Below are 17916 nucleotides of genomic sequence, written 5' to 3' on the forward strand. Positions count from 1 at the left end.
CTGTTAAAAGAACATTTTTGGTGGATACTATGAAGCCTAACATGGTGAAGATAATATCAGCTAAGAAACTACAGTCTATTGGAAAATAAAATTTTGTTGAAACAGCCATGCTCGGTAATTCATCAGCAAGTTGATTAGTTGTCACACTGTAAAGGCCAGTAAAGGCCTCAACATTGACTCTGTGGTCCTTGAGGGGAAAAGTTTCCCAGCTTTGATATAAAAAAAGGAATTAAGGGGGATTGTGTACCAATGAAGGAGTTTTTCTTTTGCTTTTCAAGGAGAGGAGCGAAAGGGGGGTTAGAAAAGTGCAACAATGAATGAATGGAATTCCAAGATTTCTGTAGATGTTCATTGAAATTTAAAAACAAAAAAGGAATTAGTGTTATTAAAAAGCAGATTTAAAAAGTAAATAATTGAGAGATGCTCCAAAACATGCATGAACTTTGAAAATAGTATGCTAAATGAAAGAAGCCAGTAACAAATGGACTATATTTTGTATATTACTTGTAAGGACTTCGAGGAGTGAGTAAATCTGCAGAAAGTAAATTGGTGGGACTGGAGAGCATTAGGCAGAGTGAACTAACTCAATCCCACAAGGATAAATATTATATAAAACCATTATTGTAAAATGAGTGTAAGGATCCAGGAGGGGTGGGAGAGGCTGGAAGCAGAGGGATGTGAATGCAATTTGATGGGTGGGGACTGAGGGAAATTGAAAGAATTTGTCCAAATTCTTATTCAGATTTTGTAAATATACTGGAGGGCTGGGGAGAAAGTAAATTGGTACTTGTCTAAAACCAGGGGACTAGAAGAAAATGTGGAGTGATTCTTTATGGTTACAAGGTCTTTTGGGATGATGAAAATGTTCTAAAACTGGTTGTGGTTATGGGTTTACAACTCTGGGTATACTAAAAACCACTAATCTGTATACTTTAAAATGGTACATTTTGTCTAAATACTATTTTGAAAATAGGGAATTTTATTTGTTGAAACTAAAAACTCAGTAGACATTATATAGCAGATTAGCTATAATTAAAGAAAATGAGTGGGCTGGAAGTCAAGTATGAGTAAAGAGAAGAGAAGTTGTAGATATTTGAAAGATAAAAAGATATTTGGCAGATAAAACAATAACTTGTATTTGGGCAGACAGACCATCAATAAATAAATAAATAACCAAACATGGCAAATGGAACTACATGATATGAAGAAGAATGAAGTAGGGTAAGAGTTTAGAAAATAAAGGTAGATTTTTAAAGGACATTTATGTAGATTAGCCTGAAATCCTGTGTACAGGGAGCATTCAAGAGAGAGAAGCAGCAAGTGCAGAGACTGAAGTGATAGTATATTTTGCATATTCAGGAAACTTGGGCATGTGTTATGGGAGAGGAGAAAAAGGTCCTGTGAGAATGTTAAGAGATGAGATCAGAGATTAAGAGTGAGAGAGCATGTTAAGCCTTAATGGCTATAATTAAGACTTGAAATTTTATTCTGAGGGAGATGAGAAGCCCTATTACAGAATCTGAAAGAAAATTAATTGTCCTAATAATGATAACTGGATGAAATAAAGCATTTAGAGGTTATTGTAATAATACAGGTAAAAATCTAGATGTGTTTTGGTTTGGTTTTTTAAAGATATTACCAAGATTTACTGATGATGACTTGCTTATAGGATAGGTCAATTTAGAGACTTGAACAATGGAAAGAAAAAATGGGAAGTAAAGCCTTCCCTTTACTTTCTTATAGGGGCCAAGTATTGCAGTGTCTCAGTAGCTCCCCTTTAACAGAAGTTCAGGGAGCTCTGATGGTATAGTTAGTAGGGAATTGAGTTGCTAACCCAACGGTAGTAGCAGTCTCGTGGTTCAAACCCATGAGCAGCCGCACAGGGGAAAGATGAGCAGTCTTCTCCTATGCGGTTTATAGCCTCTGAAAACCCTCTGGAGGATCAAGTTTGAGATTTGCGTTTAGCAAAAGTTCTGTCTGTCATAGATGGAAAACTAAAGGAGTTTTTTTTTTAAAAAAAAAAATCTTTATCACGGGTAGAGAACTTTCTGGTAGTACTATAGATTGTGATTTTTTAAAAATGCTTAAAAATCATTTGTAACTAAAAAAAAGGTAAGTTCAAATATATCTATATTTGTATTACAGATTTCATGCAGAAAGAGCTATTGGTATCATTACCCACATCCTACCTGAAGATCATCTTCTTTTGGCTTCTTCAAAGAGGGTGAAAGGTACCCTTTGTCATCTAGACTCATCTAAAACTGATAATATATAGTATAAAATTGTGATATTTCTTAGTCGTAGTATATGGTTGGATGGTTAAAGTATTTACCTGCAGCACTAATTATTAGAGTTTCTGTTGGTTCACAATAAAAGGTTTTTCATTTCTCAGTTAACATTGTTCATAGTCAAGAATTTCTTTTGTTTCTCCCTTTATTCATGCTTGGAGCTCTGGGTGGTTCAGGGAGTTGTGCTGCTAATGCAAAAGGCTAATCCACCAGCAGCTCCATAGGAGAAAGATGGGCAGACTCTTCATTTGTAATTTACTTCCTTTGAAAACCTGTTGGAGGATCAGCTATGAGTTAGCACCAATAGCAATGAGTTTTGAGGCTTTTTTCATTCATTAATGCCTTTTAGAGTAGGCAGTGTGAAGTAATAATGTAAATTATTTCATAGTAGTGCATAGCAAACTGAAAGTAGATTTTTCACATAACTTTAGAGTGCAGGATTCTTACACTTAAGTTTTATGTCAGATTACCTTTAATGTTGTAAGAATCTTACCAGATACCTTTCTTTTCCTTTTTTTTTTTTTTTTTTAAACCACTACCAAAGCCCTACCTTTTAAAACAGATTTTGCCAACATGAGTGGATCAGTCTTAAGATGGTAATTCCATGCTTGGGGATATATTGTACCTTAATCTTCAAACTGAGTGTTGGCATTGTTAAGGCTATACAAGTAATGTATGATTGATTAATATTAAAAAATTAAATTAATGAATAAAAATTTTTATATCATCAGAAATCTCACCAATCTACAGCCAACATTTTGGGACATATCCTGTCAGACTTTCCTATCTTGGAATAGATAATAAAGTGAATGATTGTTTCGTTTTTTTAATATACTTTATCATTGAATATATCATTAATATTTTCATTTCAATATGTATAATTTAAGTAGATAACTTTTTCAAATGTATTTCCTTTCAACCCTGTTATTATAACTTTATTATTATTTTCAGTCTCTTGTTTTGTTAAAAAATACTAAATCCTTGACAGTGCAGAAATTCAGTATCTGGCATCATTGCATTTCTTGGCATTGTACAAGATAAACCTGGTATTTCTATTGATACAGTTCATTTAAAAAAAAAACACACAAAAAACCCCACAGCTGAATACCTTTTACTTTTCTTTGCTCATATACATGTACTATTTTCCTAGTGATAGAATTACCTGATAAAATATTATATGTACTTAAGGCTTTAGATAGAATTTAAAATTGAAATGTCTCTTCTCTTGTATGATTTCATTGATCAAATGAGTTGGGAGGAAACCAGTTCTTTTAGTTGTGTATGGTTAAAGGTCATCATGTTTTATAAAATATCATTTTAGAAATTTCAACAGTACTTAGTTACTCCTTGACACAGTCTTGTAACTTTTGAAAATTTGCCTTTTTTTCCTTCCTAGTATTTACTTTAAAAAGCAAATTCTTATCAGCCAAAGTATAGAAACCAGTTCTACAAGATACTAAGTTGTATGCAAAGCCTGGTGGTATAGTGGTTAAAAACTGGGCTGTTGACCAAAAGGTTGACAGACTGAACTCACCAGCTTCTCTATGGGAGAAAAAGATAGGACAATCTGCTACCAGAAAACTTAACAGCCTTGCAGACCCAGTGTGACAGTTCTGCTGTGTCCTGTAGAGTCATTTTAAGTCTGGATTCATTCAGTGGTAGTGAGTTTGAGGGGTTTTGTTAATAAGCTATATACCATTAAAAATTTAAATTGTTACACTATGCAAAGCTTTCAGTCTAGTTTTCAGAGCATTACTTTGAGTCATAGCTTGACAGCACCTAACATCATCATCATACTGTGTGACATAGAACAGTCCTCCAAAAGTGTATTCTAGTTGTTAAACTTCAGTGCTTTTCATCTTGACCAGGTATAAGCCCTAATTGTACATAGTATGTTCAGCCAAACTGTATAGAATTTCATTTTACATTATGTTCGATTGGTTTTTGACAGTATGGTATCAAAATGCACTAATGCTGTTTCTTTCTTTATTCAGCACTTATTTTAGAAGAGATTGCCATTGACTGTCATAATAAAGAAACTGAACAGAGGCTACTTCAAGAAGCTCATGATTTGCACCTATCTTCACTCCAACTAGCTAAGAAAGCTTTTGGGGAATTTAATGTACAGACTGCTAAACACTACGGAAACCTTGGTAGACTCTATCAGTCAATGAGAAAATTTAAGGTAAAACATCTTTTCATACATTTTTCTTTCTCTTTTGAATAACTATATATTCATTCTGTTTAGCCTTTGTTCATTATTCTTATTCCACTAGAGAATTGTCAAGACAGCAAGTATAATAAATAACTCAAAATGTAAATTCAGCACTCAAAACTCATATTCATTGCCCTTGAGTTAGAAACCACTCATGGCTGACCCATCTGTTCAGTTTGCACAGCTGTAAATCACACAGGAGAAAATAGCCAAGTAAAATTGGCATAGAAAAATAAGATGTAACTATGTCAAACTCATAAAAGGTAATACATTTGAATACTATTAAATTCCAGACACAGTTTAACTAGGTTAAATATGTAGAGCCCTTAGTAGAAGGCCTAACAAAGGGCATGTATACAAGAAAAGTCAGATATTGCTAGTATTACTACTTACAGTAATGAAAGTAGGCTTACTTTAGTTCTCATTTAGAATTCTGAGTGGTAAATCTTTAATATGTCCATTTTAGGGTTAAAGTAAAGAAGGGGTGAAAGTCCCTGCCAGCACAGTCTGGCTTTTTGGAAAGGGTAAGAGTGACGGGAAATCAACCTATATGGTCCTCGGTTAACTTGAATTTGTTAGAATAAAAATTGTTAAAAATACAATATTAACTTTTATAAATAAGCCTATTATAAAAGAAAAGGCTTAAAGACTTAATGCTTGCTACAGAAGATCAAGGACTACAACTTGCAATATAGATTACATCTCAGCATCGGGAAGACAAATCCTCACCATGGACTGATAAGCAACATCATGATAAATGGAGAAAAGATTGAAATTGTCAACGAATTCATCTTGCACAATCAACACTCTTGGTATCAGCAGTCAGGAGAGGTACTTCTCCAAATTACTGAGGAGCAGTGGTGTCTGTTTTAAGACTAAGATACACCTGATTCAGACGATCATCTTTTCAGTCACTTGCATCTGAGAGCTGGACAGTGAATTAGGATAGCAATAGAATTGACACCTTTGAGCTGTGGTGTTTAGGACGAACATTGACTTAGGCCATGGATGGCCAAAAAAAACCAGATATGTCTTGGCAAAAGTGCAGTTAGAGTGCTTTTTGAAGGCAGAGATGGCAAAACTTCATCTCACATACTTAGAACATGTTGTTTGGAGATACTATTTTTTAGAAAGGGACATCATGCAAAGAAAGGTAGAGGGTCAATGAAGGAGAGGGAGACCCTCAGTGAGATGGATTGACACAGTGGCTGTAGCTCAAGTGGGCTCAAGTATGTCAGAAGTGGATGGCAGAGGACAGGGTTCAGATTTTTTGTTCATAAGGTCACTATGAGTCTTAACAGCACCTGACAACAGCATTATGATATGGGCTTCTTGGTCAGAATCATTTAATTTATGGCATATGCTATCTTAAAAAGGCAGTATCATTTTAGAATGTTTTAATATTAACTTCCTCTTAACAGTTACTACCGGCACATACTTTCTCTTGTTAACAATTTAATGTACAGTTTTCCAAAATTGGTAATGCTTCTTTTCAAGGAGAAGAGTGAATTGGGGATAGGGGTTAGGGAGGGAGAAAAGTGCAACAATGAGTGACTGGAAACCCTAAGTCTCTCTGTAAACTTTTATTAAAATTAATAAAACAAAAAATTGGTAATGCTTTCCTAGATAACTCTTGGAATGATAGAAGCCTATTACCTGATCTGTGAAGTCTGTAAGATGTCTTTGTTAATGCTGTTAATTGTGTAAGAATTGTTGAGATGAGAACCAAAAAAAGGAGCTAATAAATACAACTTGCTGTATTTCAGGAAGCTGAAGAAATGCACATCAAAGCAATTCAAATTAAAGAGCAACTTCTTGGTCAAGAAGATTATGAAGTAGCCCTTTCAGTGGGACATCTGGCTTCTTTATATAATTATGACATGAATCAATATGAAAACGCTGAGAAACTTTATTTGCGATCTATAGCGATTGGTATGTTAGCTTTACATTTTCTTTCGTCAACTAATCTAGAGATACTATGTTAAATTACATCATACTTTATGAAGGGAAATAATATTACCAAGACTTAAATTTGGTTAGAGCTGCTTAGAGTAGGAACCATCCAAAAACTAGGCAGAACATTTTTACTAAAAGTGATTTGGAGGTTTTTTTAAATAGTCAAAAAGAGTTATTTTAAACTCTTGTGCAGTGACTACCTATACTCTTCCTTCTACCATCCTAGATTAGGTTTGCTAGTTTTTGACCGTGGGATCATGCAGTGTATACTTTTATATGTCTGGCAGATTTGGTAAACAATTATAGAATATATCTGTTGCATATCACTGCCATGTATTGCTTTCCACTGTTACATAATATTTTGCTAATATATTTATCTGTTGTATTCTTAACCTAAGATGCTGTAAATAATTTTAAGCATGTCTTACTTACACTGTGTGAATATGCAAACACTTCTATTATGAACATACAGACATTCTGCTGCCAGTTTGATTCCAACTAATGGTGACACTGTTGAGTTTCCTAGGCTCTAAACTTTTATAGAAGGAGACTGGCTGGGTTTATAATTAGAAGTAAAATTAATAGATTGCATTATCTTTATTAGGTGCAGTTAATAAATTTTTTACAAGATGTATTATTAAGTTAGAATAAGCAAAATACAAGCAAATACAGTATGCTGCCTATTGTAAAAGAAAGAAAATAGGAAAATGTTCCTGGATCGGCTCTTTTATGCAGAATAATACATAGGATAAACCAGAAACTGAAAAGATTGGTGGATGGAAATGTAGAAGAAATTAGGGGAAGTGAGACTTCTCTGAACATACTTATTTTGTGTAGTTTTGACTTTCAGAACCATACTAATATTTCATCTATTCAAAAAAACAAAAATGGGGACATCTCCAGATTTATACTGATAAATAGATGAACCTTACTGTCTTTTAAATTCACTCTCACACTAAAGAGATTGGGGAATAAATAACCCCATTAATTTTTAATGCAATATATGGACAAAGTTGATTGTAACAAAAAAAAAGCTGTGATTGGTAAGCTTACTCCTTACAATGGTCTAGTTTAGATCCCCTCAGACTTTGAGCTCAAGCACGGTCGTGATTGTGAAGATTGTGCATGTTTGGTCATTGTTTTGTTTTGTTGTACATTGAGAAACTGTGAGTCAGAGCTGACTCAGTGAACAACATGCTGATGAAGACAGCTGCTTTAGACAAGAGAAAACTATAAAAAGGCCACTCAAGGATGGGACTGGGGAGAGAAGCCTTGATTTAAGAATTGTTATCTTTTCCTCAAAGGAACAAAACTAGGCTGCCCTGTTTATAGACTTAAATTCATCTTAATAGAAACCACTTCTTATTTCTTTATCTGAACTTTCTTTTGTTACTATTTTCAGGGAAGAAACTTTTTGGTGAAGGCTACAGTGGACTAGAGTATGATTACCGAGGTCTCATTAAACTGTACAACTCTATTGGGAATTATGAGAAAGTGTTTGAATATCACAATGTTCTATCTAACTGGAACCGGTTGCGAGATCGACAGTACTCGGTGACCGACGCTCTTGAAGATGTCAACACCAGCCCCCAGTCCACTGAAGAAGTGGTGCAGTCCTTCCTGATTTCTCAGAATGTTGAGGGACCCAGCTGCTGAGGAAATGACCTCAGTTAACCAATTTATCTTTTCCCAGATTCCAGGGAATTCATACTGTGAAATCAAACCATGTTGTTTTTTTGGGGCTGGAATTTGCATTGAAACACTGGTCCAGTCCATTGAAGACCCTATTTGGGTGGTCCCTATCTTGCAGAGTGTCTGTAGGAATAAGCATATATTCAGTTATATTCAGCATGTATCGCATGTACAAGTAGTCTGGCCCACATTTTCAACCTACTAGAACATACAACAGAAAACATTTTTTCCCTTCTTTTTAAAAAATAATTCATTTTTGCAGAAAGCCTGAAAGAAAAAGAACTCCTAATAAAACTATTTAAGAGTTTAAAAGAGTTGCATTCTTATTATGTAAGGATGATTTAACAACTTTTTAACATATAATTCTTCCATGTGGAGGTATTTAATACTGTATTGTAAAGAAATTTTAAGGGGAAAATCTTTATTATATGCAGTATAGCAATGTTAATAGAAATACTAATAATAAGAGGGACATCCTGACATAAGTGTGGCTACCTTACCCAACAGATAAGGGAGGGACCATCAGATTCACCTGAACTGGACCAGTGTTGATCTGTGAGATCTGATAGGCCAGCAGTTTTATATATATATATTTTTTTTTTGTACAACAATGCAAGATGCTCTTACAGCATTTATTGACAGGACCAGAAGAATCTAAGAAGGACCAGCCTAGTAGAAGGTGGTTATTTGGACCAGAGGCTTTAGATTATTCTTTTAGCCCCTGCATATGCTTTTTCCCCAGTAATTTCATTTAGATGTATAATGAGAAATCATAATGCAAAAATTATATTCACGCAATAGATACCAAACTAGGGAAATTTGGCAATTTCAATGGCATTTCTTTAGTCAAGGTACACAGGTGTCAATGCCATAAACAAATCTATATCTGCTGCCTCATTTTAAATTTTACCTTAATAATCAATGCAGTTTAAAAGTATGTTGGCTATGAGTCATAAAATAACTCATGTCCAAGGTTGAGGATTTTAGGTTACTATATGGTTTATGAGGATTCATGGGGAAAAAAATGAATGCCAAAAAAAATTTAGTAATCCTTCACTTTTTTGTAAATAATAGTATAACTTGGTCATTTTAATTGAAATCCAGGAGTTAAATGATTCACTATTGATCCATCTATTTCACTAACTTGTTTTTAAGTTTATTGGGTTTTTTTTTAAGTCAGATTATTTAATATTGAGGAAATACTCAAATTTGAGATGTTGTGATATTTAGCAATCTAAGAAAGGTTTTGCTGTTACCTCAATTCTTACTATTGTGGTTCAGTTAGTGCCTCTATAGTTAAGAATCTGAGTTTCCCCCCTATTTTCAGGGGTTCATGACTTGGCTGTTAGAAATGTTGCTCCTGGCCAAAGCTTGGAGTAGTTGGGTGAATGGATGTGTGTTGATAGCGTTTTTCTTTTAACTTACATGTTGGATGGGAGGGAATAAAGAATCTAAACTGTGTAAAGTTAATTGGAAATTTCAGGTGAATTGGATTTTAAATAGTTTTTTTTAAGTACTCCAATATAATCTTTTTAAAAACTGTTAATTGCCATCTTGTTAGTTTTGAGCTTAGGTTTTTAGGTCCCTGCAAAAGATTCTTTGGGGGGCTGAACTAAAGGAGATGAAGCAAAGCAAACTCAAACCCCACAATGATAGCCATATGAAGCAGAAACCTGGATTTACTCCTTAAATGGAATAATTTTCCTTCTAAGTTTTGCAAAGAGTAAATTGGCACACCTGCAGTTGTTGTGTTGCTGGTCTGCTCCCATTTATTATAATCTAATGGCAAGAGGCACCTCTTTGTTAATTACCAAATAGTCTGTGTGACCAACGACTAACATTTTTAAGTTACTCAGCTCTATCCTCATGGGCCTATACATTTAATACCTCCAAAGATAATCTTCAGGATAGGCTTTTGTATACTTTTATTGGTTATTATTTAGAATCCTATGGTATGTTTGTGGTATAGGAATGTCATGGTAAATTGTTTTGCAATAAATATTTTAAAACTTCTGTTTCTATATGAAGTTTTTTGGGTGTTTTGTTATATCTATGGGGGTTTTGCACATAAAACAGTTTCTAGAATAATCTCAAACATGATTTATGGTCTCGCCCTTCAGAACTCAGTTTAACTCATTCATTGATAAAGCAACAAGATCTTTTGAAGCTTAGCATCACTGGGTGGCAATGTCAAATGACAGCCAGTTTTAGGGGTTTTGTTTGGATAACATCATTGTTAACAATTTCTCCTTTATCAGCACTCCTTTAATGTAGGTTTTTTCTGTGTAAATTAATATACTTTGATTTAATATAAGCACTCTAGCTCAATAAAAGAAATTACCAGTTTCATTTAGTGCTATGATATAATATGCTGTTATTTCTAGTTCTAATGAAGAATAATGTCCTAATAAAAATTAAATGTGGAACTTGGGTATTAGTAGATACGCTTGGGGTAAATAAGATACAGGGACTAAAAGTACATCTCAACAAAAAGAATAAAATTTACCTCACAATAACCAATAGCTTGCACAAACTTTTCACACATGTCAGAGTTGTATGTAAGAAAGCCCAGGCCAGCTTGAAGATTTTTCTAGAAGTTTAGCAAAGTCATTTTAGATCCAGAGACTTTGATCTCATCCTTCCCTGATTTCATTTCCTTTCCCAAGTCATACTAGGACAGTTTGGTGCTACTCAAGTCACGTGCATCAAGGAGCTCCTTGAACACTCATTGCCACGTGGTGGTCGGTCATCCCTGCAGTCAGTTTAATGAACTATTTGGATTTTTTTAGACCATAATCTCTTAAGGGATCCCTAAATAGTGTGCAAAATACCTGATCTCTATCTCTGCTTGGTTAAAAATGAACTCGGTATAGTTTTGTAGTAATTTCTGCCCAGGCCTGTTTTTATTTATGAGAATGAAGAACTTGTCAAAGACAAAAACTTACTGGAAAGAGATCATAACTTTGTAAAAATAAGTACAGAAGCTACAATCTTAGAAATACTGAGAAGAACCATTTGGCTGCTCCTTACAATGCAAAATAGAATGAACAGTCAACACATGCCTAAGACATTATTGAAGCTTTTGGGCAAAACTAAATTTTAGAGGTATAATTTGCAGAGAAGCTGTCACTCAGCTTTTGTGTTTCATCTAAAATTTTATCCTTGCTGCTTCCAAGCTGTTCTTGTTCTGGATGGCAAAGTTACTACTGGAAAGGGTACTTATTTGTAAATAAGTACAATTTTATTTTTTATTTTTTTAGAATTTTATTTCACTTAAAATAGGAATGCACGTTTCACCTCTTGGCTTTGGAGGACCTCAGTTCCTGCCAGGAAAAAAAAAACCCTACCCTTTTAATTAATCTGACATCTGGATTAATCTCCAATTTAAACACTAATACTAATAGTGCATTTTCCCCCAAATCTCAGGAATGTTTTAGGCAGAAAACTGATTTTACCCTCTTGGTGAACAGAAGGAGTGTGGTTTAGGATTTAATAAATAATACTATTCTTAAATTGCAATCCTAGGTATCTATAGCATGAGTGGCCTTAGTGAGTTCGTTGAAGTGCACATTTTTTTCAAAAGTAAAATTAAAGAGTAAAAATATATACTATATATAGAGATATCTAGAAAACTTGGTTTGTGGTGCACAAGTTAAGTGTTGGATCACTAAATAACCATTGCAGGTACCATTTGTGTAACATTCATTTCTGTATGTTCCGGAGGATATGTTGCCATGGTAACTAAGAAGTTCTCAATTTAGTTATACTTTCATGATGTGAATGAATGCTACATTTTATTAAATATTGCCAGGTCAGTACTATTTTTATACTTTATTAAGTAATGGGGATTTTAGTTTAATAGGCTCAAATTAAAAAGCTCTTACTGGAACAATTAAAAACAAATTACTAACATTTCATTACATGAAAATCCCCACTAATAGTGCCACAGTAATTTCTATAGAAATATAAGGTCATTAATAGACTTTTGAAAAGTTCTTTATTGTTTTAGAATAACCTTTCATATCATTCTTCTCACCAACTTGTAGTATCCATTATTTGTAATCATTAAACCATATTAAGTATATTTGTAACCAGCATTGTGATATATTCTGTACTTGTATTGCTAAAAAACTGAATTATTGACCTAATAAATATAGTGTTCCTGCATTTATTCATAGTGTATCTGTTTTCAATTTAGTTGTAATCACTTTTGGTTGGGGCCAGGGGTTATTAAACTTTGCAGATTATTTTTATTCAGGAACAAATGTGAGAGACAACTGTTGAAACTAGAACAAAAGTCCAAAAAAAGTAAAAGACATGGCAGAAGATATACATGAGCACAACCTTGGCAGGTGATGCTCATGAAGACGAAAGAGACCAAAGCATTCTGTTAGTTCAAGGAGTACTTTTAGTCTGACCACCTTCATTTCTCTGGTCTCTAATTCTAAAAGGCTGAAGATAGGAGTCCTGCCAGCATTGTGGAGAAAACTAGGTTTGCCTTTAACTACTGTCACTGAACTGTAAGAATTTGAGATAAGCTGTTAAAACTAAGCTGCTTTGTAATTTATGTCCTTTTAAGAATGCTGAGGTCAAATTTGATCTTTTAGAACACTATAAATATGCAATCAAACTGTTCTAAGAAATTAAGCCTCTTAAAAAGTTATAAATAAACATTTTTTTGGTAAGATTCCACTTTCACTTAGAGTAATTAGCACTAGCTCATTTCTGCTACTTTCAGCAACACTAAATTTGGGGTTTCTCTCTTTCATACTTTGAATGTGTTTTCTATATAGAATACTGTTTCCTCAGTAGAGAATCTTAACTTTTGCTGTTAAGTCAACTGAAGCCTTACTGTAAAGCTTGATTTATCACCTCTTGGTATTTCTGCAGCATTTTATTCAAACCTTTGTTAAAATAATTATCAAATAGTATAACAGAATTAAGACTTCTCTAGCTTGTCAACTTGGCCAAATTTGCATGTTTATTTAAGAAACTTCACATAGTTTACCAGTTCACATGTATTAACAACACTCATTCTGTAGTCTTTCAACCTGCGTAAGCAGTCATGTCATAAAATTTGAGGAAAAAAAATCTGAGTACTTCGTGATTTAGTCTAGCTTGATATATTTGTGAGTTAGAACTTTGATGTACAGTGTGTCAAGCTTGATGTGCATTTAAATTCTTGCACCAAGAAAATAATTTCTTGCACAGCACAAGCTTTATTCAGTCAGCTATACCCCAGCCCTGGATCTGCATTCATCTGCCATGTCATAATCAAGATAATTGAACATCTATCCAAGAGCAAAGGTCGCTTTGGAAAGAACCTTAATTCTTTTTAACTTGCGTAATGTAAACCTGGTGTCTGTCTCGTTGCCATCAAGTCAAAACTGACTCATAGCTGCCCTGCAGTGGGATTTCAGAGGCCTTAAAGCTAACTAAAGCAGATTGCCCATCTCTCTCCCATGGAGCACGTGGTGAATAAAACCTCCTGCCACCTTTGATTGGTATCACAACTCTACTAGGCTACCAGAGCTTACTAAACCTAGTATACATACTGTGATTCAACTGAAAGATCATACTTCTTTTTTAAAGCAATGATTTACGTAAAGGCAGCTTTTGTCAGATCTTATAGTACAGAAGAGGTACTTTTTTTACCAGCTGTGAGACCATGGACAAATACCCACAGACCAGAGCTGATCTCATCTGTCGAGTGACGCTGTCAGAAAATCAAAAGGGAAGAATTCGCTTGGCATTTCTCACGGTGAAAGAACTGAAGAACAAAGTCAAGCCTTGAGTTGGTAATACTTGAAGATGCTGTGGTCAGAATATTGAATGATTGAGGAATGATGAATGGGGGTTGAGGAATGAATGAAAGAAGATGGAAGGAATATACAGAGTCCTTGTACCAAAAAGAATTGGCTGCCATGACAGAACAATTTCATGAAGAAGCATATTAACAATCAATGGTAATAAAGGAGGAAGTTAAAGCTGCTCTGAAGGAACTGACAAAAAGCCCCAGGAATTGATGGGGCCAATCAATTGATACAGTCAATCCATCTTTTGATTTCCTGACTGCTGGTATTAAGAGTGTTCATTGTGGAGCTGAGCAAGCATGGTGCTGCCAATTGGCCCAATGGGGAGGATCTTCTTGCTATTGAGCTTCAATTCATATTGAAGACTACAGTCCTTGACCTGCAGCAAGTGCTTCAGGTCTTAGTTTCAGCAAGCATAGTTGTGTCATCTACATATTGTAGGTTGTTGATGAGTCTGCCTTCAGTCTTGATGCCACACTCCTCATAAAGCTATATTTCCTGAGTGATCTGCATACAGATTGAAAAGGTATGGGCTAATTCGGTTTTCTTTTTTTTTAAAAAAAAAAATAAAGACAAAAGTAGATTAAAAGCTAAAAAAAAAAAGAAAAGGTATGGGGACAGGATTCATCCCTGACACACTCCTTTCTTGATTTGAACCATGCAGTGTATCCCTGCTCTGTTCCAAGTACTGCTTCTTGGTACAAGTATAAGTTTTGCATTAGCACAATTAAGTGTTCTGGGATTCCCATTTTCCTCAAAGTTAGGCACAAATTGTGATCCACACAGTCAAATGCCTTTGCATAGTCAATGAAACACAGACATTCTTCTGGTACTCTCTGCTTTCTGCCAAGATCCATCTGACATTGGAAATAATGTTTCTAGTGCCACGACCTCTTCTAAACCCAGCTTGTATTTCTGGTAGTTCTCTGTCAATGTACTTTTCCAGTCATTTCTGGATAATCTTAAGGATTTTGCTAGTGTGTGATACTAGTGATACTGTTTGATAATTTCCACACTCGTCAGGTCACCTTTTTATGAAACTGGAATAAATATGAGTCTCTTCCAGTCAGTAGACCAAGTTGTTGTCCTCCAGATTTCTTAGCACAACTTGGTGAGCAGCACATCAAGGCAGCATATGTTTGCTGAAATATGTCAGTTGGTATTCCATCAACTCCTGGGACTTAATTTTTTTTTTTTGCCAAGTCCTTCAGAGCAGCCTGAACTTTCTCTTTCATCACCATTGCCTCTTGCTCATATATTGTTTCTTGAAAATCTGTGTCAGCCAATTCTTTTTGGTACAATGATTATATACACCTTCCAGCTTCTTTTAATGCTTCCTGAATCATTCAATATTCTGCCCATAGCATCCTTAAGCAATGCAACTTGTGGTTTGAATTTGTTCTTTAGTTCTTTCAGCTTAAGAAATGCTGAGCACATTTGACCCTTTTGATTTGCTGACTCCAGCTCCTTGCACATTAATTTCATTATAATGTTTTGCCTTGTCTTTCCGAGCAGCCCTTGAAATCTATTCAGCTCCCTAACTACTTGATTTCTTCCCTTTGCTTTGTCTTCTCGGCACTCTAGTGCAATATTCAGAGAATTCATGGATGTATTTTTTTTAATTTATGGACATATTTTAAAACTATCAGATATTTAAGTTGTTCCTATTTGTCCCCTACTGTAAATACTTTCACTCGAAAACCTTTGCATATCTCTGATAATTGTCTTACAAATTCTTAGTAGTAAAGTTTCCCCATCTCCTTACCACGAGAACTCAAAAATTCATTGCCATCAAGTTGGAAACAACTCATAGCTGACTCTCCATTCAGTTTCCAGGGCTGTAAACCACACAGGAGCAGACTATAGATCATATCCTGTAGAACCGCTGGTGGGCTTGAACCGCCTCTCAATAAGATGGGTTGACACAGTGACTGTAACAATAGGCTTAGGTATATCAGAGATGATAAGGATAGGGCAAGGTTCAGATCCATTGTTCAAGATGTTATTAGGTGCTACAGAGCTGAGTATGACTCATGGTAACCCTATAAATAACAGATCTGAACCCTGTCTTATACTGACTATGTTATACTCACAATCTCAAGCCCATTGCTGCAATGACTGTGTAAACCCACCTAGTTGAGAGTCTTCCTCTCCTTTACCATCCCTTCACTTTCCAAGCACCATGTTCCACCCCAAGGAATAACCTCCATTGATCACAGGAGTTGACTAGCAGCTCAACTCCCTGCAGACTATGCAACCAGAGTTCCCTCTATGGTGCATTGTATGAATGCACTCCCACAAGTACAAGGACAACTAGTTAACCATCTGGTAGAGAAAGGGGACAGGTTGGTGGTGGGAAGGAGGGTGTCTTCTACTATACAATTTAAACCAAAAGAAATTTCAGATATATCAAAGATCTGAATATGAAAACATAAAATTTAAACTATTCTGAGTACATATTTTTCATGAAGAAGCCATAAACTAAAGTTTAAACTATAGAAAAACAAATTTTTACATGGAAAAAACAATCAGTCTCACAGGTGAGGAGCACTGGGTGTGGAGTGAGGAGGCCTTGATGACAGGTGCCTCTAATCTGTTGTACCAGGCCCCAGGCCCTGTTTCACTCTGTAAGCGAGGACACAAAGAGAGCCAGAGAGAGTGGATGTAAAGCACTTTGTGGTCTGTCCTGAGTTATGTGCTTTTGTGCTATTTTTATTACAAAAATGGGAACTTAGAATGGCTTCTAGACGTGGGAGTGGGTCAGGCCTAGTTCAGCCCTTCCCTCCATAGTTTGGAGCTATTATCGCTCACTTGTTCATTGCAATCAAGTCAGAACCAACTCATAGCTGTCCCTCCGTAGGGTTTTTAAGGCTGTAAATTTCATGAGATGAGATTACCCATCTTTCTCCCATGGAGCAGCTGGTAGATTCAAAGAGCCAGAGAGGCACGGCCTTCAGCTTAGCAACTCGTAGAAAGCCAACAGAGCTCCATTATGGACCATTAGTGAAGCATTTTCCTATAAGGCAGCACAGGCTAAAGTGTGATTTGAGGGTTTCTGTCGACGTTCTCTAATTCCAAATAGCCTCTTCAATTACATCTTTCTGGTGTCCGCATGTCCACCACTGGAGAGTCATATTTTGAGTAGAGATCTCTTAACCACAAAAAATACAAACAATCCAAGAAATAATATATCTTATGAACTATAGTTGAAAAGAAATAAGTTTGTTGTCTGACAGTAGGTAGAGCATCTGTCATCGGTGATGCGAGTACTTCTCTGGCCTGAGGATCATCAGCTCCCTAGAGCTCTAGTCTCAGTCCTGGTACTGCACCTTTTTTCCCCCCTGGAGTTTCCCCACTCAAGGACTATGAGTCACCTTTGGTTCATTCATTCCTTCAGTAAATGTGTAAGAAGCTATTATGTCATGTTCCAGGCATTGTTGTAATTGCCTACAACACAGTGATGACAAAAAAAATTCTACCCTCATGGAACTTAAACGGTAGGGAGAGGAGACAGTTAATAAATAAGAAAAAAAAATAATAAAGTATTTGAGGAGAGTAAAGAATGTTTTCAAGAAAAAGAAGAGAGGGAGATTTGAAGTATTCTGGCCATTTTAAAGATGTTTCAATATAAATCTTTTTGAAGAGGTGAATCTGAACAAAGAGTGGAAGACAATGACGAGTGAGCAAAGTGGAGCTCTCCGGGAGAACATTCCAGCCTAGGGGAAGGTGCCGAAGCCGAAGGGTGCTTGAGGAGTATTAGAGACAGCAAGGATGGCAGATCTTGGAGGGCCTTGTAAATACTTGTAGAGATTGTCTTTTACTATAAGATGAAGAGTTATTAGAAAGTTTTAAGCAGAAAAAATGTTATGTGCTCTGACTTTTTAGAATTCTGATACTATCCTCATTAATTTGAAGAGTTGAGAGCTCCAAAACTTCACCTGTTGCCAAATTG

At 35.4% G+C, this 17916-nt stretch overlaps 1 protein-coding gene across 1 annotated transcript in view; it reads left to right on the plus strand.

Moving 5' to 3' along the window:
- Window positions 1-8424, plus strand: part of APPBP2 (amyloid beta precursor protein (cytoplasmic tail) binding protein 2) — a 68587-nt gene extending 60163 nt beyond the window's left edge. The window contains exons 10-13 of the mRNA XM_006899456.1: window positions 2146-2231; window positions 4283-4473; window positions 6270-6435; window positions 7862-8424. Of these exons, the coding sequence (XP_006899518.1) occupies window positions 2146-2231; window positions 4283-4473; window positions 6270-6435; window positions 7862-8115 (697 nt within the window). The 3' untranslated portion in view covers window positions 8116-8424. The remainder of the gene's footprint in view (window positions 1-2145; window positions 2232-4282; window positions 4474-6269; window positions 6436-7861) is intronic.
- Window positions 8425-17916: the final 9492 nt, after the last annotated feature.

The sequence above is a fragment of the Elephantulus edwardii genome, unplaced genomic scaffold (assembly GCF_000299155.1).
Source record: "Elephantulus edwardii isolate Elephantulus edwardi_28Jun2011 unplaced genomic scaffold, EleEdw1.0 scaffold00257, whole genome shotgun sequence".
Taxonomy (NCBI): domain Eukaryota; kingdom Metazoa; phylum Chordata; class Mammalia; order Macroscelidea; family Macroscelididae; genus Elephantulus; species Elephantulus edwardii.